This window comes from Stegastes partitus, unplaced genomic scaffold (genome assembly GCF_000690725.1).
Source record: "Stegastes partitus isolate 25-593 unplaced genomic scaffold, Stegastes_partitus-1.0.2 Scaffold887, whole genome shotgun sequence".
NCBI classification, from domain to species: Eukaryota; Metazoa; Chordata; class Actinopteri; family Pomacentridae; genus Stegastes; species Stegastes partitus.
The window spans coordinates 38,607-56,568 of NW_007578618.1; the positions used below are offsets into that span (position 1 = coordinate 38,607).

General features: G+C 41.4%; 2 protein-coding genes across 2 annotated transcripts in view; one reads left to right on the top strand and one right to left on the bottom strand.

Annotated features, from left to right (window-relative positions):
- LOC103365867 (lipid phosphate phosphohydrolase 2-like) overlaps nt 1-2,231 on the top strand; it is a 23,008-nt gene extending 20,777 nt beyond the window's left edge. Inside the window, exon 6 of the mRNA XM_008293421.1 lies at nt 991-2,231. Coding sequence (XP_008291643.1) covers nt 991-1,140 — 150 coding nt within the window. The 3' untranslated portion in view covers nt 1,141-2,231. The remainder of the gene's footprint in view (nt 1-990) is intronic.
- A 2,803-nt stretch (nt 2,232-5,034) lies between these two features.
- LOC103365869 (amino-terminal enhancer of split-like) lies at nt 5,035-17,013 on the bottom strand. Its single transcript, XM_008293424.1, has 7 exons — nt 16,604-17,013; nt 13,141-13,238; nt 11,637-11,700; nt 11,213-11,257; nt 11,060-11,122; nt 10,707-10,781; nt 5,035-9,426 (listed from the first exon to the last, which is right to left on the bottom strand). Exons 1-7 carry the CDS (start codon nt 16,628-16,630, stop codon nt 9,187-9,189), a joined length of 612 nt encoding a protein of 203 aa, XP_008291646.1. The 5' UTR covers nt 16,631-17,013; the 3' UTR covers nt 5,035-9,186.
- Between the last annotated feature and the right edge of the window lie 949 nt (nt 17,014-17,962).

The window sequence follows — 17,962 nt, forward strand, 5'->3', positions numbered from 1 at the left end:
AAAGTTTTCTCCAGTAAAAAACACACATCCAGTGCACCACGGCTTCCTTCTATTACTCTGTTTCATAGGTAATAAACTGGTGCACTTTTGCTTTTGACAGTATAATAAAAAACTCATCATATTGATGCTCAAAGTTGAACCAACAAAAAGATTTTGGCTTTAGGTGGTGACACCTGGAGTGGACAGAAAAGTGAATCGGTTGCTTTCTTTTAGCAGCTAACGTGTTTTTCCATCATCCCTTTATATATTTGGTTATTAGAGATCAAAAAATGCTGAAAAAAGTTATTGTACAACAGAAATCTCATGATTCTGAGGCGGTCAGGTAAAAGCACTGATTAATTTTTTTAAGGAATGACCCAGCTACAGTACGTACTGAAAGTAAAAAATAAATATAATTAGGAATGTAGCTCACCTGGAGTTATGGACAACTAGAAAATGCTGTAGAAGTTAATGGTTAATATCCGTTAACCTCCAGCCCGTTTAGCCTCAGAAGTTTATACATATTTATTTACATCCCGCGGCTACGTTTTCACCAAGTTGAATTCCTGTATTTAGCGGTGACTCATAACGAGTTAAGAAAAGGTCATCTGGATGTTCCACTGAACGCCGGTTGGCACAGCGTCGTACAGATTCCTGTAGGATCAGGCCACAGAGTGACAAAAGATGGCAGAACGTGTAGGAGGAGCCTCTAATTGGTCCTTTAACAGCCTGTCTGATCAGTTTATTAAAAATAGAAGCACGCCCACGGTGTATTGCACTGCAGTGGCTGGGGTTACGAGTGTTATTTGTGTGAGTCCACATTGGATCATGCCAACAATAAAATAAGTTCCACAGAGGTTGCAAACCTGCTGTACTCAACAGTTTGCCTGCAAAGGGATCAATAAAGTTCTGTTTTATTCTACTCAGAGTTATAGTGGTAGTGATTCGTGGCTTCTTTTTATCACTTAAAACGTCCGGTTTTGAAATTCTGACTCCTTTCTGCTCCTTCAGGTCCGATACGTGTCTGATTTCTTCAAGCAGCGTCCTCCGCGCTGCACGCGAGCCGAACCGGCGGAGGTCGAACACCTGGAGTGCAAACCGAGGCCACAGCCTTCAGACTCACGGCAGGAAAACCACTACAACTGCTCCGGAACCGTATGAGCTCCTCGCCACAGCTACTCCTACTAACCCGGGCCGACACTCTCCAACAGCAGCTCCGTTACCAAAGGACGTGTACAGAACAAAACAAAAAAGAAAAGAAACACACTCGCTCGCTCGGTTGCAGTCCATCCTGAGACGACTTCCCAAACATTTTACAGCTTTGAAAAGTTGGGATTCCCAAAACCTGTTGGAACAGAAGCCACATCGTCTGCGTGTCTTTAAGTTTGGGTGTGTGCTGCAAAGATATGCCTGATTTATGGTGTTTTTTTTGTCGTTGTTGTTTTTTTTAAAGTTTGTACCTGTGTTTTTCTTAATTGTCACCTAGCAGAGGCGCAGATGTGTGTGGAACGATTCATGCTGTGAGTTGAGCTGAAAACTGACTGACTGCTAAAGAGATCTGTCAAATTTCAAAAACCCCAATCAGACAATCAGAGATTTTATTTTATTTTATTTCTGTTCTTCAGTGGAGAGACAAAACCTTGGAGGCTGAAGGTTTTTTTTTTTTCTTTCCTCACTTTGCTACGGTCAGATAAGACTGTTTCTATTTTATCTACACTGGAGCTCGATTCTATCTGCCTGACCTTGACACTTTGTCTCAGCAGATATCTATACTCAACCGTCTTCAGAAGAAGCGTAATGACTACAGTATACTTACAAGACAGTGTGTAGTGCTAACATTTTGTTTATAACTCCTTTATCTAATAAATTGTGTAGCTTTTTAAGAATTTATTACCACTCATTTGCTGTGACGTTACAGTGAAAGCTTCGGAGCTGGCCACATTTTTTCTGTCTGTTTTTCTTTTATAGAGACAAACTTTGCTTTTAAAGATCGGAAACGGACGACCAAGGACAAACAGAGACATTACAGGGACAAATTCATCCCATAAACTCAGTATTTTCAGTTTCCAGTGCTTCTGGAACGACCATTTCAAGTCTGACAAACACCTTCATGGACTTCTTCCTTCCCTTGTTATAACATTATGTGTAATCCATTGTGAAACTGTACAGAATGTAATCATTTCTTTCCTTCAGCTTGTCAGTTATTTTGTTTTGTTTTTTTTGTGCAGTTTTTCCATAAATATTAGCCAGCACGCTTCAGCGTCCGTCTTCTTACTTCAACAAGAAAGAAAATGTGAAGGAATCGTTTGTGGTGACTGTCAGCGGAGGAATGCTTTAGATATTTTTTTTGTTTTCACGGAGCTATTCTCTGCTGTGTTCTTATTGAAGAAGGTGTACAACACGGTGACGCAGGGTTCGTGTCTGAACCTGCTGCCGACGGTTGTGGGATTCCTCGCTGCCAGAGGAATGGGGCTGTTGGGCCGCATGAGAAGTGTTTATCACACACGGTAGGTGGGTAAGTATTATCCTTATCACTGAAGGATTGTGACGACAGATTCACGTCGACTAAAAATGGATCAGATGACTTGAATTACAAAACAGGTCTCAGCTACCTTTACTGACTGGTTGTCTTGGACTCATTTTCTGAGGTTTTGAGATATTTGACTGTTGACATTTTACTGTCCACCCCGATACAACAGAACCTGCACAGGGTAGACACTTTTAAATCTTTTTCCAGAGAAAGAGCAGCTTACTTTGGATAGTCTGCAGAATGTGCAAGAGTTATACTGTTAAAAAAAAACCATTAAATCTAGGGGTGCACTCAACAAAAGCCACTGTTAAGTTAATTTCAGGGTTTGTTCACATGTACATGCGAGTTTTTTTTTTTTCAATCGTAGCTTCATCCTCACTAGGGTCGTGGGGGGCTGGAGTCTATCCCGGATGACTCAGGGGACACCCTGGACAGGTCACCAGTCTATCACAGGGCTACACTTAGAGACAGACAACCAAGCACACTCACATTCACACCTACAGACAATTTAGAATCACCAATTAACCTCAACATGTTTTTTGACTGTGTGGGAGGAAGCCAGAGAACCCAGAGAGAACCCACGCTGCACGGGGAGAACATGCAAACTCCACGCAGAAAGATTCCGGTGCCCCCACCGGGACGCGAACCGGCGACCTTCTTGCTGCGAGGCAACAGTGCTACCAACTGCCCCACCCTGCAGCCCCACTAAAAACTCAATTTTTTGTAAAACTCCTTCCAAAGTGAACATATTCAGAAACTCAGTTGGCACTGTTGACGCATAGACGGGAGAGAAAAGTTTTTGTCTGTTGACATCCTCTTGACGTAGCCAAAACTGTACTGGTGCTAACCTCGCTAACAGAAATGTTCACATTTGCATGTAAATGTAGGATTACTCATGCACTATATTGAAGAACAGAGTTTTCAGAATCAGTCCACACATATGATTGTTAATACTTTACCAGAACCGGCAACAGGTTTTTTTTTTTGGTCTTCCAATTGGCCGACATGGCTTTAGCGTTATGTCGCCACGTGTTGCTTTGGTAAGTGATCTAACTGTGCTGCTGCATTTTAATGCGGACTAAGGAGACTTTAAAAAGTACCAGTGTACTAGATGCACTTCAAAAGTATTGTCACAGCAATTAGAAAACATAAACATCTGCCTCCCTCAGCAGGTGCCTGCCACAGTCTGAAAACTGCTCAGGAATGACTTGAGGACCACGACGAAGAGCTAAAGACGTTTACCTAGATTCCAATCTGTTAAGACATCCAAGAGGTGTGCCACAGAAGTCTGATCCATGGAGAACCAAAGGATCCACTGCCAACATCCCGGAGTCAGCCACCACAGGACACCCGTAGAGTTTCCATGTCCATACCCTGATGGGTCCCAGGGTTACCTGTGGTGTTAACTTGTGTGTTTTGGTGCCACAAGTAGGACCTCCACAGTATTAGGAATGTGATTTTGCTGTTGTGACACCTTGACACTCGGCCTCAGCTATGCTGTTGGCAGTTTTCACTGGACCTGCTCCCTACCACAATAAAGTCCTTCTGAGACTCCTGTACCAAGAGCTAAGAGGGGATGAATGGTTGAGAGATGCTAGTTTAACTTTGTTTTGATTTTGGTCATATTTTTGGAGAAACCTTGAATTTACAAAAATATGTTGTAATCTGGTTGAGTTTTCCTCCTAATAGAATCCTCCAGACGTTTCTGACAGCAGCCATTTTGGCACAAAATATTGCTAATGATCACATTAAGGCTGCTGAAGGTTCAACAAAAATCTCCATTAATGTCATGAGTAACAACCGTGTTTATCGACTATTTTATATCAAAACAGCTGCTGTGAAAGGATCTATTAATCGCGATTTCAGCGACCAACTGCAAACATAATTACGTGACACTTGCGGTACATTGAAGCAGGTTACCAAAGAGCTGTCCATTGATACATCCAGCTGTTATAAAGCAACAACAGCAGTCATTTGCCACCTGATGTATCTGAGTACAACAGCTACTTTACATTTAGCTGTCTGGGTCTGAACTCCTGAGGACAGTAACTGAATATTTAAGCTGCAAAATGACGACTTTGTTTGCTGTGCCGGAAGCATATAATTGGATTTTGGAGGGTTTTTTTTTTTCTGCAAACAAGAAGGATAAGTGCAATGAAACTGAACCATTTGGTTCATTTTTTATACAGAAGTACCGATTAGGGCAACTTTAATCTGCCAAGGTCACTGCTACATGCCAACTCATCCCATGAGATGTTACTAAGCCGACTGGAATTTGAGTCAGATGTTCCTCACCAGCTCATAGATAAGTGAACGAGGAGTGTCAAACCTCACGCTGCCACAAACATTTCTGTCGATCTGTAGAGGAGAAAATGATCAGACTAAACATTTTCAATCAGAAGTTACATTTTATGACTCTGAGCTTCAACGAGTGAGTGTTGGAGTGATTTTGTTGTTATTGTCCTTCAGACTGTGATTTTTTTCCCCCCACATGCGCCACATGTTACCAACCAAACACCAATGACCACTCTCAATCACATCTTTTATTTGTAAGGCACCAGAGAAGCTTCCTTACTGCTAAAAGGTTGATTCATTCTCATTAGAGTACACAGTTGCTTGTTTACATCTTTGTTTTTTTTTTTTTGTTTTGTTTTTTTTTGCCCCAGGTATTTTTTTTAAAATGAGACCGTGTTCATAAACACATTTAACTGTTTTTCGTTTGCACAAAAAAGGATAAAACATTTACAAACCTAGAAAACAATGTTAAGTGTTACAGCCTACTGAGAGAATGAATGGGAGAGAAAAAACAGGAAAAACGACATGGTATACAACATTGTGCCTCTCTTACTGTAGGCTTGTAATGCACACATACAACACCAAAGTCTTCCATGATACACACACGTTAAAAAGCAGCTTTGAAACATACAAAAATGCTTTAAAAAATATGTATATTGATATATTCATATGTATACAAATTGGCCCTTCACAGCAAAACAAACACACATACCATTCACATGTCTGAGTTTTGCCAAAGGAGGTTTTTCTACAGAGACTGACGTCAGTATAAAGAGTGCAAATGACTGCGTGATCTGCTGTCGCGCTCCATATATTAAAGTCAGGATCTCCAGGGAGGGAAACTCTTCAGCTCCCCCGACGCTAGCACAGACAGGAAGAAGAAAAACCAAAGAGCGTTGAGCCACAACTTAAGTGCTTTTCAAATTAAAATACAGAGGAAAGGTTTAAGCTCAGATCTCGGACTTGCTCAGACATTAAAGGTCGGTTGCCAAAGCTCTGGAGCACGTTGCGGTTGGGAGGACGTCTGCGGTGCACCTGTGGGTCGGCCCACGGGCAGGAAATGAAAGAGCGCAAACAATTATGAGATTGTGAGCATGATGGACTGGCATGGACTTCTTTAGATGCTTCCTATCCACCTGCCTTATTGTCCTCATGTTGTTTATCAGTTGTGGAGCTCTGCTGCCCTCTGCTGCCCAAACAAGCAACATTAAAGCAACCATAAACCTGAGCTGTGTCCCACTTCCACACAAGCATTCTGTACAGTTTTTGCAGGTGGTAGACAAGAAATCAGTTTGAATACGAAAGAAGAAGTGATGCAATAGTGACCCAACCCACTGGATGTCGGTTCAACAGTGACTTTTAAATGCAACTGCCAATTTAAAGGCACTACGTGTAAGAATGTGAAGCAATTTACAATTTAATAATCACTTTTTATTCACTAATGTCTCAACAAATTGCAAAAAAAAAAAAAGAGAAGCCCCTCCCCGGTTGCCTATAAAGCTCGTAAACTGATTTCTACGCGGAGGCCGGGGGATGAATTTTCCGAGGAAATCCAAAGGATGTGATGTTTACGCTCACTCCTGAGTGCGTTGCCTCAGTGTTGCTCTTCCTCTCCCCTACAGTGTGCAACGTTAGCTAACGCTGGCTTGGAAGTAGAGTAACATCAACAAAGGACTGGATCCCAGCACAACACAGACTCCAACACAAAAACTTTTATGTAGGGAAGCCCGTCTGGCCAACGACGTCGAGGGAAAACTCGGGTCAACGCTGGCAGAGCGTTGGATTGGTGACGGGACAAAACAGGGAAAAATAACGACAACATTTGCAGTTCAAGCAACGGTTTTCTGAATGTTCCACAGAAAACCTTTCATTTAAGAGAAAGCAACATGTGTGCTTCCAAAAATAATAATAATAACAATAGTTATCTTTTGTTTTCTGAGATTTCCTGCAGTTCTTTCACTATTTTCAACAATTCATTTTTGCAGCTATAAGCGGTTGCTGCCCTTTCTTTGTGCACTACGCTGTGGGAGTTCATCAACAAAACACTCAGAAATCAAGCAGCCTGTTTGGAGGATACTTCATTTTTTCACTTCTCTGGTGTAAACACTCTACATTTGCTCAACCAGTGTCCTCAGCTCTTCCTACTACTGTGTGCATAACCTGTTTTCACACTAAAATCTTTACCGAGATCTCCAGTTTCATTGAACAAGGGAAAGTTTAGTTGGCCTAAAAAAAAAAAAAGAGCAAAATCCTACACCCTTAATTGAGGCCGTTAAACATAGATGTATCTACATATGTTTAGATATTGAATAAATATAGTGATTGTATGCAGAAATCACACACACTGCACAAAAATAATCCGGATGTTGCTGCTTAACATTCCTTTAAATCAAATTTGTCATAGGTGTAGGGAATAATTTAAATTACAGACACATTTGTGGAGCAACTGCATGTTGATATTATTAAATATAACAACATGGATGTACAGATAGGACTGGATGTGAGCCACATGGTTCAGGTGTACACCATGTAAATGCAGTGTCTGCCTCCATACCGTCATAATGTGGAAAAAGCACAAATGCATGCTCAGACTCACCATAATTCAGATTTAAGTGTAGATTTTTTAAGCTAGTCGTATGGCAGACACTGCTGTCCCACAATGCAATGCACAAAAGTAACATGAAAGCTGCTCACAGGTGGAAAAAAACAGATCATGGTGAGAGGGCTTAGAAAAAAAAGAAGTTAATCCTATTAGAACAGCACTTTTACTTCTTGTATACCACCTCCAATAAATATATACCACCCAGATGAATAGAATCAGTGTGTGGTAGGACACAGCTTACATATTTTTTTTTTGCAAATGGTGACAATAATTTCTTCCCTTACGTGATAACTTTATAAAAATGTTTTCTGCTGGGGCGCTTGAGAGCTTTAGCAACTCACCCAGGACACATTCTTCATCAAAACAATTGGTAGAGGCGAGCATCTTCCACTTGTAGCCACAGAAATCTACTAAACCAGGTAAAGACAGGTGCTTGATACAGTCTCGGTATCAACTGAAGAGCTCTGATAACTCACAGAAATACAGTCTTCACAAACCACCTGCTTCTGAAATTTAGATCCTGTTCAAGTTTTGTTTCAGAGCGGACCGGCGAGGGGAAGGCGGGGGGGGGGGGGGGAGGGCGGGGTGATGAGGAAAATACAAAAGGTGCTTAAAGAAAGAAAATAAAAGTTAAATTAAACAAGTGTTTTCTTCTTTCCAGTCACATTCACTCAAACACGCAGACACCTCTTAAGGTCTAATTACAGCCTGTCTTACTTCACGAAAACATGTCAAAATAAAATCTTTTTTTTCCTTTTTTTTTTTCTCTTTTTTTCCCCAAAACCTTTAATTCTTGTCATTTAAAAGACGAGTCATGGTCCATCCAATGTAGCGCACGTAGCAGCAGTAGCTAGGCCTACGAAACACAAATTAACTCCCAAGCTGGGCATCTTACCATTTGTACAAACTATAGAGTTTTAATGGAATTAAATCCCATTGATCTGAAACTGAGGTACGCAGCTCAGGTAATGCATCCAGTGGTTGGTCATAAACGCAAAAAACTGTGACAAATCAGGTGGTTTGTAATCGAAGGGCTTCAATGCACCCGGCAAGTGAAACGTCCCTTTAAAACATTACACTTGGCATCAGGTGTATTTTGGCTCCAAAAGCATGAATTGATGGTTTTACTGACCAAACAGCTCCAGTCAACATTTTCCATTTTGGAAAAAAACAAAAGCTGATGGAGTTACTGTAGAACATAAGTGTGAGGGGGGAGAAGTTACAGGGAACTGTTGTTAAAACTGCTTATTGTGACTGGCAGACAACAGCCAGCAAGAAACAATCAGAGGGACTACAGAGAAAATAAAAAAGATCTGAAAACAAAAAGAAGTAAGAAAAATAAATCTGTGAGAGGCAGATCCATGTACAGGAGACTGCTGTCAGGTTTCATCCTCAGCTCTCTCTCTCTCTCTCTCTCCAAATGGGAAAACATTTATCTTGGTTAAGCCTAACAACAACGGCTTACACTAAAAAAGCATCTATTTAAAGTCTAGAAGCCTGAACCGAGTCTATTACCACTAAATAATAAGAACATTGAACGCTCAGCCATTCAGGAGTTTCATCCTCTGCACATCCAAAAAAAGTTTCAGCTCCGTCCTCTTTGCTCGTCATCATCCCTGCAGTTACTCTTCTACATCGACACTCAGCAGACAGGCAGCCAGACTTACATCAATCTCCATTTACAGGTACAGTTTAACCTTTCTTTTTTCAAAACTTACGACACCCCCCTCCCCACCCCCCCCATGCCACCCTCCTTCCAAACCTCCTCCTTGGGTCTGCGCTAGTCTGACTTGTCCCCGTCCTCCCCTCTGGGCGCCCTCTCTGCGGCGTCCCTGGCCTTGTCCTCCTTCACCACCTGGGGCTGGCCGTGGGAGTAGTTGGCCAGGATGGAGGAGAGGGAGAGCAGGCCGGAGCTGGAGGAGACGGCGGGCAGGGTGGGTGGGGTGAGGCCCAGGGGCAGCGGGGTCACAGGCAGGGCCAGGCCCTGGAGCTGGGACAGGTGTTGCACCTGGAGCTGTTGCTGCAAACACATGAACGGTGAAGACACAGATGTCGTAAGATTGAGTTTGTCATTCGTACAAACAGAAAAAAGTCAGTAGACGATGGTGAACTATAGATTGTGATACGCAGCGTCTCTGTTGGGGAGTAAATTCTTGTTATTGTACACAATACAGATTTATGTTTATATTTTTATTTCCTCTCTATATTTGCAGAAGGAAAAAGCGAAACATTTCTTCTCTTGGTTCAACCCAACGCTGAAGCAGAACTGACAAATAAAGTTATCAATAAATCATTAAATATGTGACAGTAATGGAAGAATTGTTCAAATCCTTTACTTCAGGTAAAGTATCAGAGCATCAACATAAAAAAACAAAAAGATATCGCAAGTAAAAGTCCAACAAAAATGGTATTAACAGCAAAATGTAGTTGATTCAAGTAAAAGTACTGGTTTTGTCCTTGTGACTGATATATTACATATGACATCGCTCCAATTCTTCCTAATAGTGAAGCATCAGTGGGTAAAAGCAGCATAATGACTGTCGTGCGCTGTTTTGTATGTAAGGACAGCAGAATATGCTGAGAGGTCAAGAAATGACTAAAGGACGAAGAAACAACTAAGTTCTCATCTCCAAATTAGTTTAAACTTTTTGGACTGCTTTTATAATCTTAGATGTTTGGTGACGTTTTGGATCATTTAAGCATCTATTAAAAGAAAGTGATGAAGTTTAAAGGTAAAAATCATGACTAGGTGGAGCTGTTAACAACTCAGACATCTGAAACGTGAGCCTGATTACACATTTGTAAAACGTCAGAGGCCAAAAAAAACAACAAAAAAAAGGAAAACCACCAGTTTAATCTTTAACGATGTGTTGTGTGTTAAACGACTGCTATGTTATCCTTTGTGTAAAATCTTCAGTTTAAAAGTGACTAAAGCTTTTAAATAAACAAAGTGCGGTAGAAAGTATAATACTCCTCTCTGAAACGTACTAGAGTAGGAGTATAAAGTAGCCGAAAATAGAAGTACAAGTACCTCAAAACTATGTAGAACATTTGAGTAAATACACTCAGTGGCTTCCACCACTAAAAATCTGCATTAAACACAGGTAGACAGAGATGAATTTACTTCTTCAGGAGAGTGTTTGTCTAAAGACTGTGACCTGAACAAACTGGTCACGTGTCCTGTGGACGCTGACACACTGGTCAGAACGATGACAGACTGTTTCTGTGACGAAGCCAGAACATCACAAAACAACATCTGGTCCAACAACGCAGCACTACAAGCTGAGTGGTGCGGCTCACCCGTATGATGGAGTTCATCTCAGGAGGTGTGACCTGCTTGGCTCTCTCTATGGCGCCCATGACTTGCTGTTGATGCTGAAACAAAGACGTCACACACGAGTTTGTAAGTGTTTTGACGTGGCTGAAAACACGCAGCATAGTGATAAGTGATGAGACGGGCCAGAAACAGTGACATTTTCTGGTTATAATACGATTGAAAGAATGAAAAGCTGAAGCCTTTCAGGATATAAACAGCATGTAGATGAAATCTTTTACTGCCTTTTTTTTTAGATATGAGAAGTGACATGTAGTAAAGACATGCAGTGGAACATTTCTAACCCCAACCCTCTACTGTAAGTCGTGGCCGTCATTACCTCCTGTGACAGGTAAGGCAGCACCTGAGCACAGATCCCATTCAGTCTCTTCACTATTTCAGCCTATAAAAGAAAAAAAAGAAGTAAGGTCAGACTTTTAAGCTGCCAAACCTGGGCTTCCACAAGAAGGATGGATAAGGAGACATGGATTACCTGTTTGTGCATTTCAATGTTCAGCCCGTAGGACATTTCATAGTACTGAAATAAACAGAGGATGAAAAAGACAAGAATTAGAATCAACAAACCTCAACTTACTGTCGCTTTTTTCCTTCTGGATTGGAATAGTTTCTTACATTGTGCGTTTTATATTCTAAGTGGAAAATGTGTTGAGAATGTTGGATATTTGTATTTTCATGTGATCTGTAGTTGATCCCATCAGTTGTAAAAGTCATCATGTAGTGAGTGAACCTGAGGAAGTCACAAAATTATGATGATGCACCAACTTAACCAACAAACAGAGAGAAAGTAGATATTCCTGGTGAGCACATGTATTTCTAGGCAGATATTACAACACTAAGGTATATAATGAGAGAACAAACAGCTACGTGTCACTTACGAGAGTCAAAGCCACACTCACCATGATATAGTGACGCTGCATCTCCGACTTTTCAGAGGCCAGTTTATCACATTCCAACTTCAAACTGGGCAGGAAGAACAGAAATGTTCATTATATTGACATAAACAATACAGGTCAGGCTGAAAGGAAATGTCAAGGAACAGTTTGACATTTGGGGAATAACTCTTATTTTACAATTTGTCGTCTTTATGCTAAGCTAAGCTGATCACCTGCTACATCAAGCTGCATATTTAGAATATTCACAAATCAGCCACAACATTAAAACCACTGACAAGTAAAGGGGAAAAACATTGGGTATCTTATTAAAATCCCAACTTCTGCAGCTAAACTTTAGGCCCTGATATTCACGTAGAGGTTACTTTGGCAAATACCACACATCTAGTTATTGTTTCAGACCAATCAAATCCCCACCGAATGGCAACAACACTCATGAATGCAGCAGCATCCCTCAGTTCTACGCCCAGCTACACCCAAAAGACTGCTCAAGAATGGGTCAAGAGAGCCCAAGATGTTCTCGCAGCCTCCAAACTCCCCAAATCCCAATCCCATCAAGCATCTGAGGGATGCACCAGAACAAGCCTGATTCACAGAGGCCCCCAAAAGATCCGATGTCCTGGAGCCAGACGCCCTAGAAGACCCTCAGAGGTCCCACATCCACGTCCTGACAGGTTATGGCTGTTTTTGCAGCACGAGCGTTACCTGCTCCACTGCTACGTCTGCTTTTAAATCACTTTTGAAGACTTGTTTATGTCAAAAGGCTTTCTAATACATTTTCATCTTGACATATCACTTGAGTCTTGCACTGCTCCAATCTAGGTTTAAGATGAAGATTTTTTTTAACCTTATTGCTTTATCAAGTTTTTTAAATTGACTATTGCTTTTTACTTTGATTCCTCTTTCACCCTTTCACATGGCTGTATTTTATTGTATGTTTCTGTTTGCTGTAAAGCCCTTTATTATTATTACTACTATTACTGTAGCTGATAGGTTTGGGCATGAGTGTGCCACTTGTCCTCTCATCTAGGTGCCAGCAAAAAGGAGAATGAGCCTATTTCCCAAAATGTCAGACTATTTGTGTGCATGCTCTCATGCTAATACCAGTGAATAAAAATAAATGCTATTAATTATTTTTTTCTGGGTTGCAACAGTGCGTTTATTTGAGCCAGTAATTATAACCAATGTTTTCATTCCCATGTTAAGCCAAACTGTTTTAGGGCTCACTGCACATAAAGGTGCAAGATGTACTATGTATGAATAAATCATCTTAAAATTTAACCAGGACATACCGAAGTTAAGGCAAGAAGACAGAAGGTGACAAAAACTGAGCTCAAAGTGTAGATTGGAAAAAAACCCTCAATGCCCTGCTCAAAATGACATGTACTTCTGAATAATAAAGCCTTGAATAGAGCTATTTCCGCTCAGTCAGTTTCACTTCCCATAATAAATAAACTACGTTTCCGTGTGAGATTATATTGAGCGTGTGTCGGGTTGTGTTGTTGCGTACCTGTGGTACTGTGCTTGGAGGAACTGGAACTCATCCTTAATGCGGTCACAGGAATCAGAAGTGGTGAACTTGAGAGGTTGACTGGACTGAGAGGACGCCTGCGAACCAGAGCAACATAATCAGTTTTTAGAAATTCACACGGAGCCCTAAATTAATTTCCCAAAGATCCAACCTAGAAATGTGTTCTCTCATTTCAGGCTGCAGCTTGGATCTGCAACCTTTGCAGCTCGAGAATAATAATAACATCCTTTGCAGATCGCGGGACAGTCCTACAAGTATGCTGCTGAGTGTGTGCGCTTTAATGAAAGTGCATTTGGGTTTGTTTAGAAACAGCAGTTTGACCTCTGAGATTAACCCTTTGAGAGGATCGCCAAAATGAAGGTCGGCCTGAACTGAGCCTCACGTCTGAGTCCACAGCAGAAGATGAGATAAAGGAGGAGACGGCGTGTTTGACGAATAGCACGCCGCTATCAACCGGAGCTCCAAGGACCTCCACAGCTGTCTTAAAGAAACTCAAATTAAACATCTGTCAGCGCAGAAACGCCCGCTCAGCTCTTCCACAACCACAAAGTGTGTTGATTGAGGAATTGTGTTTACAGAAGGCTAAGTGAGCCCATGCTGACCATATGCGAGAGGTATTTAGAGGCTGCATTAGAAGTCTGGTTATGTATAGACTACACTTAAACCATCAGTCCAAAGCTGTAATCCAGGGTTTATCTGGTTCCCTAAACCTCATTACTCTCTAAATAAGTGGCACAAGGGCAAGAGGTTTCCAGCTGGATTACGGGACTCAGAGAAGATGGAGTCATGCGGGTACAAAGACGTCGGAGCTCCGCGTTCAAAACACAACGCGTGCGGCGAAGTGCAACAGTGGTGCTGAAACTGGGCTTTTCATTAACCCAATGACGGGAAAGTGGTGGGAATTAATGAAATCTTCAGAGCAACTGTGTGGTACTGAAAAATGAGGCAGGCTTAAGCAACCATACAATTAAGTGAGTAATGAAAAAAAGCAAAAGCTGGAACAATCTGCACTGCATGTACAGTTATTAGGCAAGTCAATATTCCATTCTTATCATTTCTATGCACATTTTTCAACTCCAAATAGCATAAACGTCCATATTTATTGGATTTAATCATTTTTAGGTAACATGTATTAATGTCATGAGGGATTACGAGGGACTAAAGTAAATAAACTTTGATATTAAAAGTGTGCGTATTAATCAGGAAGCTTCCTACTTTAGGTAAAAAAAAAAAAGAGAGATTTAACGGATGCTTTAAAATGCTATTTATATAGAATTATTGGGAATATATATTATCTGCAAAAGATATGAGAAAATGTCAACATGAAGCAAGTAACCATGAAACCCTTTTTCTCCATTGCCACCACTTTCCAGAACTGCACCCGAAGTGTGGAGTCAGGTAATAAGTAAGGTAGTAGGAGGTCATAAAGGCTGAGACGTAGATGAAATGAGTGACTGTTCACGGACCACGAGGCACAATTTTCAACTCAAAGAAGAAGAAGAAGGAGGAGGAGGAGGAGGAGGAGGAGGGCGAACAGTGTGATCGGAAAATCAACTCCCAAACCTCCTGCCAGTTTGTGGAGGATACTGTCTTCACAATGATCTCTATGCAGGACAATGGCTGACCTACAACGACCCCAACCTGGCCTTCTTCTAACCCAACATAAATCCTATTAACTTGTGGGCTCTTGTCACATTTACAGTAAGAGAACACATTTCCATCTCTATGTGCTGCACCAGAGAGGCTGTGGTCACCGCTTTAGTGAAAGTTGATCCTCTGCAGGTTAGGACACTGACAGACTGAAGGTTCATGACAGTTACTGACATGAAGGTTGGATATGTTGGTCACTGAAATGTATTTGTCACGTAACTGAGACGTGGAGTCTAAAAAAAAAAAAAATGGCACCAAACACATCAGTTAGGAGACACGATTGTTGTAATTTAGTTGCTTAATATTTCTACATCCCCCAGAGAAAGGTAAAAGTGATTTGATTATCAAAGTGGAGGTCTGAGGTTCAATTACAGAAAGCATTGTGTTCCTTCAAATTGTGTAATAACAGCGTGTGCATAACAAAAGACGACCACTTGACACACGTGGAGGTGAAACAATTAGTCGATCAGCTGTTTGAACCAAAGACTATTAATCAACTATTTTGGCACTTAAGGGGGAAAAAAATCTAATTATTCACCTCTTCCTGCTTCTGAAAATGTCGCTGCTCTGTTATATTTTATTCTCAAGTGTTCTGAAGAAGGGCTCTGGGGGACATTTGTGAAGCTAAAAGGTTAACTGATTGATCATTTACTGACAAACTGATCAAATAATTTAAAAAACAGTTGTTTGATGAACCTTTAAGAGAAAACCTATTGAATATCTGATTGAATTCAGTGAACACAGGAACACTACACCGGCTTACTGTGACCTGATGTGACCACAGTGTGAGTGTTTGCTTCAGTGGATGCAAGGGTCACGTTAGGCTCTTGGTGTTTGTCTAAAGGCAGTTTGTCAGCCGGTCATAAATTAATACATCATGATAACAGTGGAAGAAATCAGCTGTTACCTTAGATCAATGTGACCCTTGTTTCCTCCATTAGTCATGCGGTGAATACAATTTCAGAAAATCTCAATCACAATGTCTCATGATACAAAAAGTTCCAAAACTCAAGATATTACAAAAACCTGAACCACTGAAGTTTGAATTTTTAAGCTAATTGCATTTTTTTCCTCCACCAGGTATCCATGATTAGTGATGATTGATCCACTAATGTGGGAGTGTTTGCATTATTTTTAAAAGCTATGGCATTGTTTACAATCACGATGTAATACAATTAGTTGGGCATTAGTTGACCATTACAGTAATCGGCAGTGTAGGTAGTGTTAATTATGTCTTAATGAGCACTCACTCCCCTCATTTAGCTTTGAAAACACCCACAGTCGTTTCCCAAACGTCGCTTATGGGTGACAAAAAAACAAACCATTTTAGTGATATCTTTTTCCACTGGGTGTCCAAAATGTATTTGTTTTAAACTAATGTACGTTTAAATGTCAGCAACTTGGTGTGTTTTCAGTAGAAAATGGGCAAATAAGGCAGAGCAGCACACCAACTTCTTCCCTCTGAGCCCAGCATCAACTTCAATTAGCTGTTTTGAGTTATGCTAGCTAACGACGGGCTGTGTTTTTAGCCGAACAGACGCAAATAAGTGTCGTAGCTGCTATTTACGTTGATTTTAAGTTGTCAGCTGCCGTCGTCTGTGCCCTATAATGGATATATGAGGCGGTGGGGAGATGCAGGGAGGTCTGGCATTGTGAGAAGCTGACAGCTACCCGCAGCAGCAGCAGCAGCAGCAGCAGCGCTATGTGTCAGCTGTGTGCTGCTAGCTAGCGTTAGCTCAGCCTGCTCACTCGCTCAGTTTCCACCCGGGACAAGTTCAACTAGCCAACTTACCGAGTGCCTTGATTGAGGAAACATCATGTCAGCAGTGTGTGTCGCCGTGTTCCCTTGCTCTAATCGAAGTACCAGGCTAGCTGGCTAGGCTAACAGGTCCCCAGATATTATTAAATGATTGGAGACGCTATTCGCACTTTGTACTCTGTCATCCTTTAAAATAACGTTAGCTAACGTCAAAGCAGCGGGAGCCGAAGATCGTCTTGTGGCGCTCGCAGTCCGACGAACCGCCGCCGCCGAGGATGAGGAACGAGAAAGGAAAAATAAAAAGCCTCTTCAAAGGAACATCAGGTTTTTTTGGAATAACGTTAACGCTACGCCTCCCCGGGGAAACCCTGGATGTTGACACATGAGCCCCCGACTTTCCTCTGCTTTGAAGAGAAGAGCAGCATCACCCGGAAAACAAACCGAGCAGCGGAGGAGCGGGCGCCCCGTGTGACACAGAGCTGAACTGACCGGCGCGTCGCTGCAGCCAGGGCCGGAGACAGAGGGCCGGGGGGCCGCGGGCCGCAGCCTGGGAACCCCGAGGGGTGGGGGCTGGATGGTCAACAGGAACTCATAGATGCACCTCGGCTCAGCATGCTTTTAGTGAGTAGATAAGTAAGTAAATAAATAAAAGATTTAAATTACAAGGGAAATCTTCTGATGCTCACCTGTATCAGCCAGTAGATTTTTCTATAAATAGCAGGAAAATGTATTAAATAATACCACAGTACCCAAACAGCAAAGTTCATTTGCACCACGGTACCAGTGTCCCCCCAAATACAGCCATCACTGGCCATAAACTGATTGCATGCTTCTTGCTTAAGCCGTATTTGATAATTGAATTTAATTGAAATAATTGAATTTCCCTTCTGGGATAAATAAAGTATTTTTCATTCATTCATTCATTTCATTTCATTTCATTATTTCTGAGTTTAAATGCTGGGATATATCACAATGTGGCTCTTAGAAACCACAGACCAAGTGCATAACTGTGATCCAAATAAGATATTTACAGTTTATAAGTAATCAGGCATGACATTTAGGCTGTGTGTGTTTGCCATGTGTACTGTCCTATTTTTAGACTTTAATTAATTGTAATAACATTGCAATTGTACTGCACTGTATTGGCATTGCAAATGTGTTTTATGTGAGTTGAATTAGTCCTTTAAAGCTATTTCAACCTGTAAAAACAACTGGATTAGTTGTAATTTAAGCTACGGAGCAGCTGAATTATACAGAGATATAAGGATTCACTGTCTGTGTGTGAGACATCAGTGTGGTAATGTCCAGTGTGTGTGGTGCAAAAGGACATTTAAATTAAAACTACATCAAATCAGTCACAGATGATGATGGTTGCACGTCCCAAATTCAGTG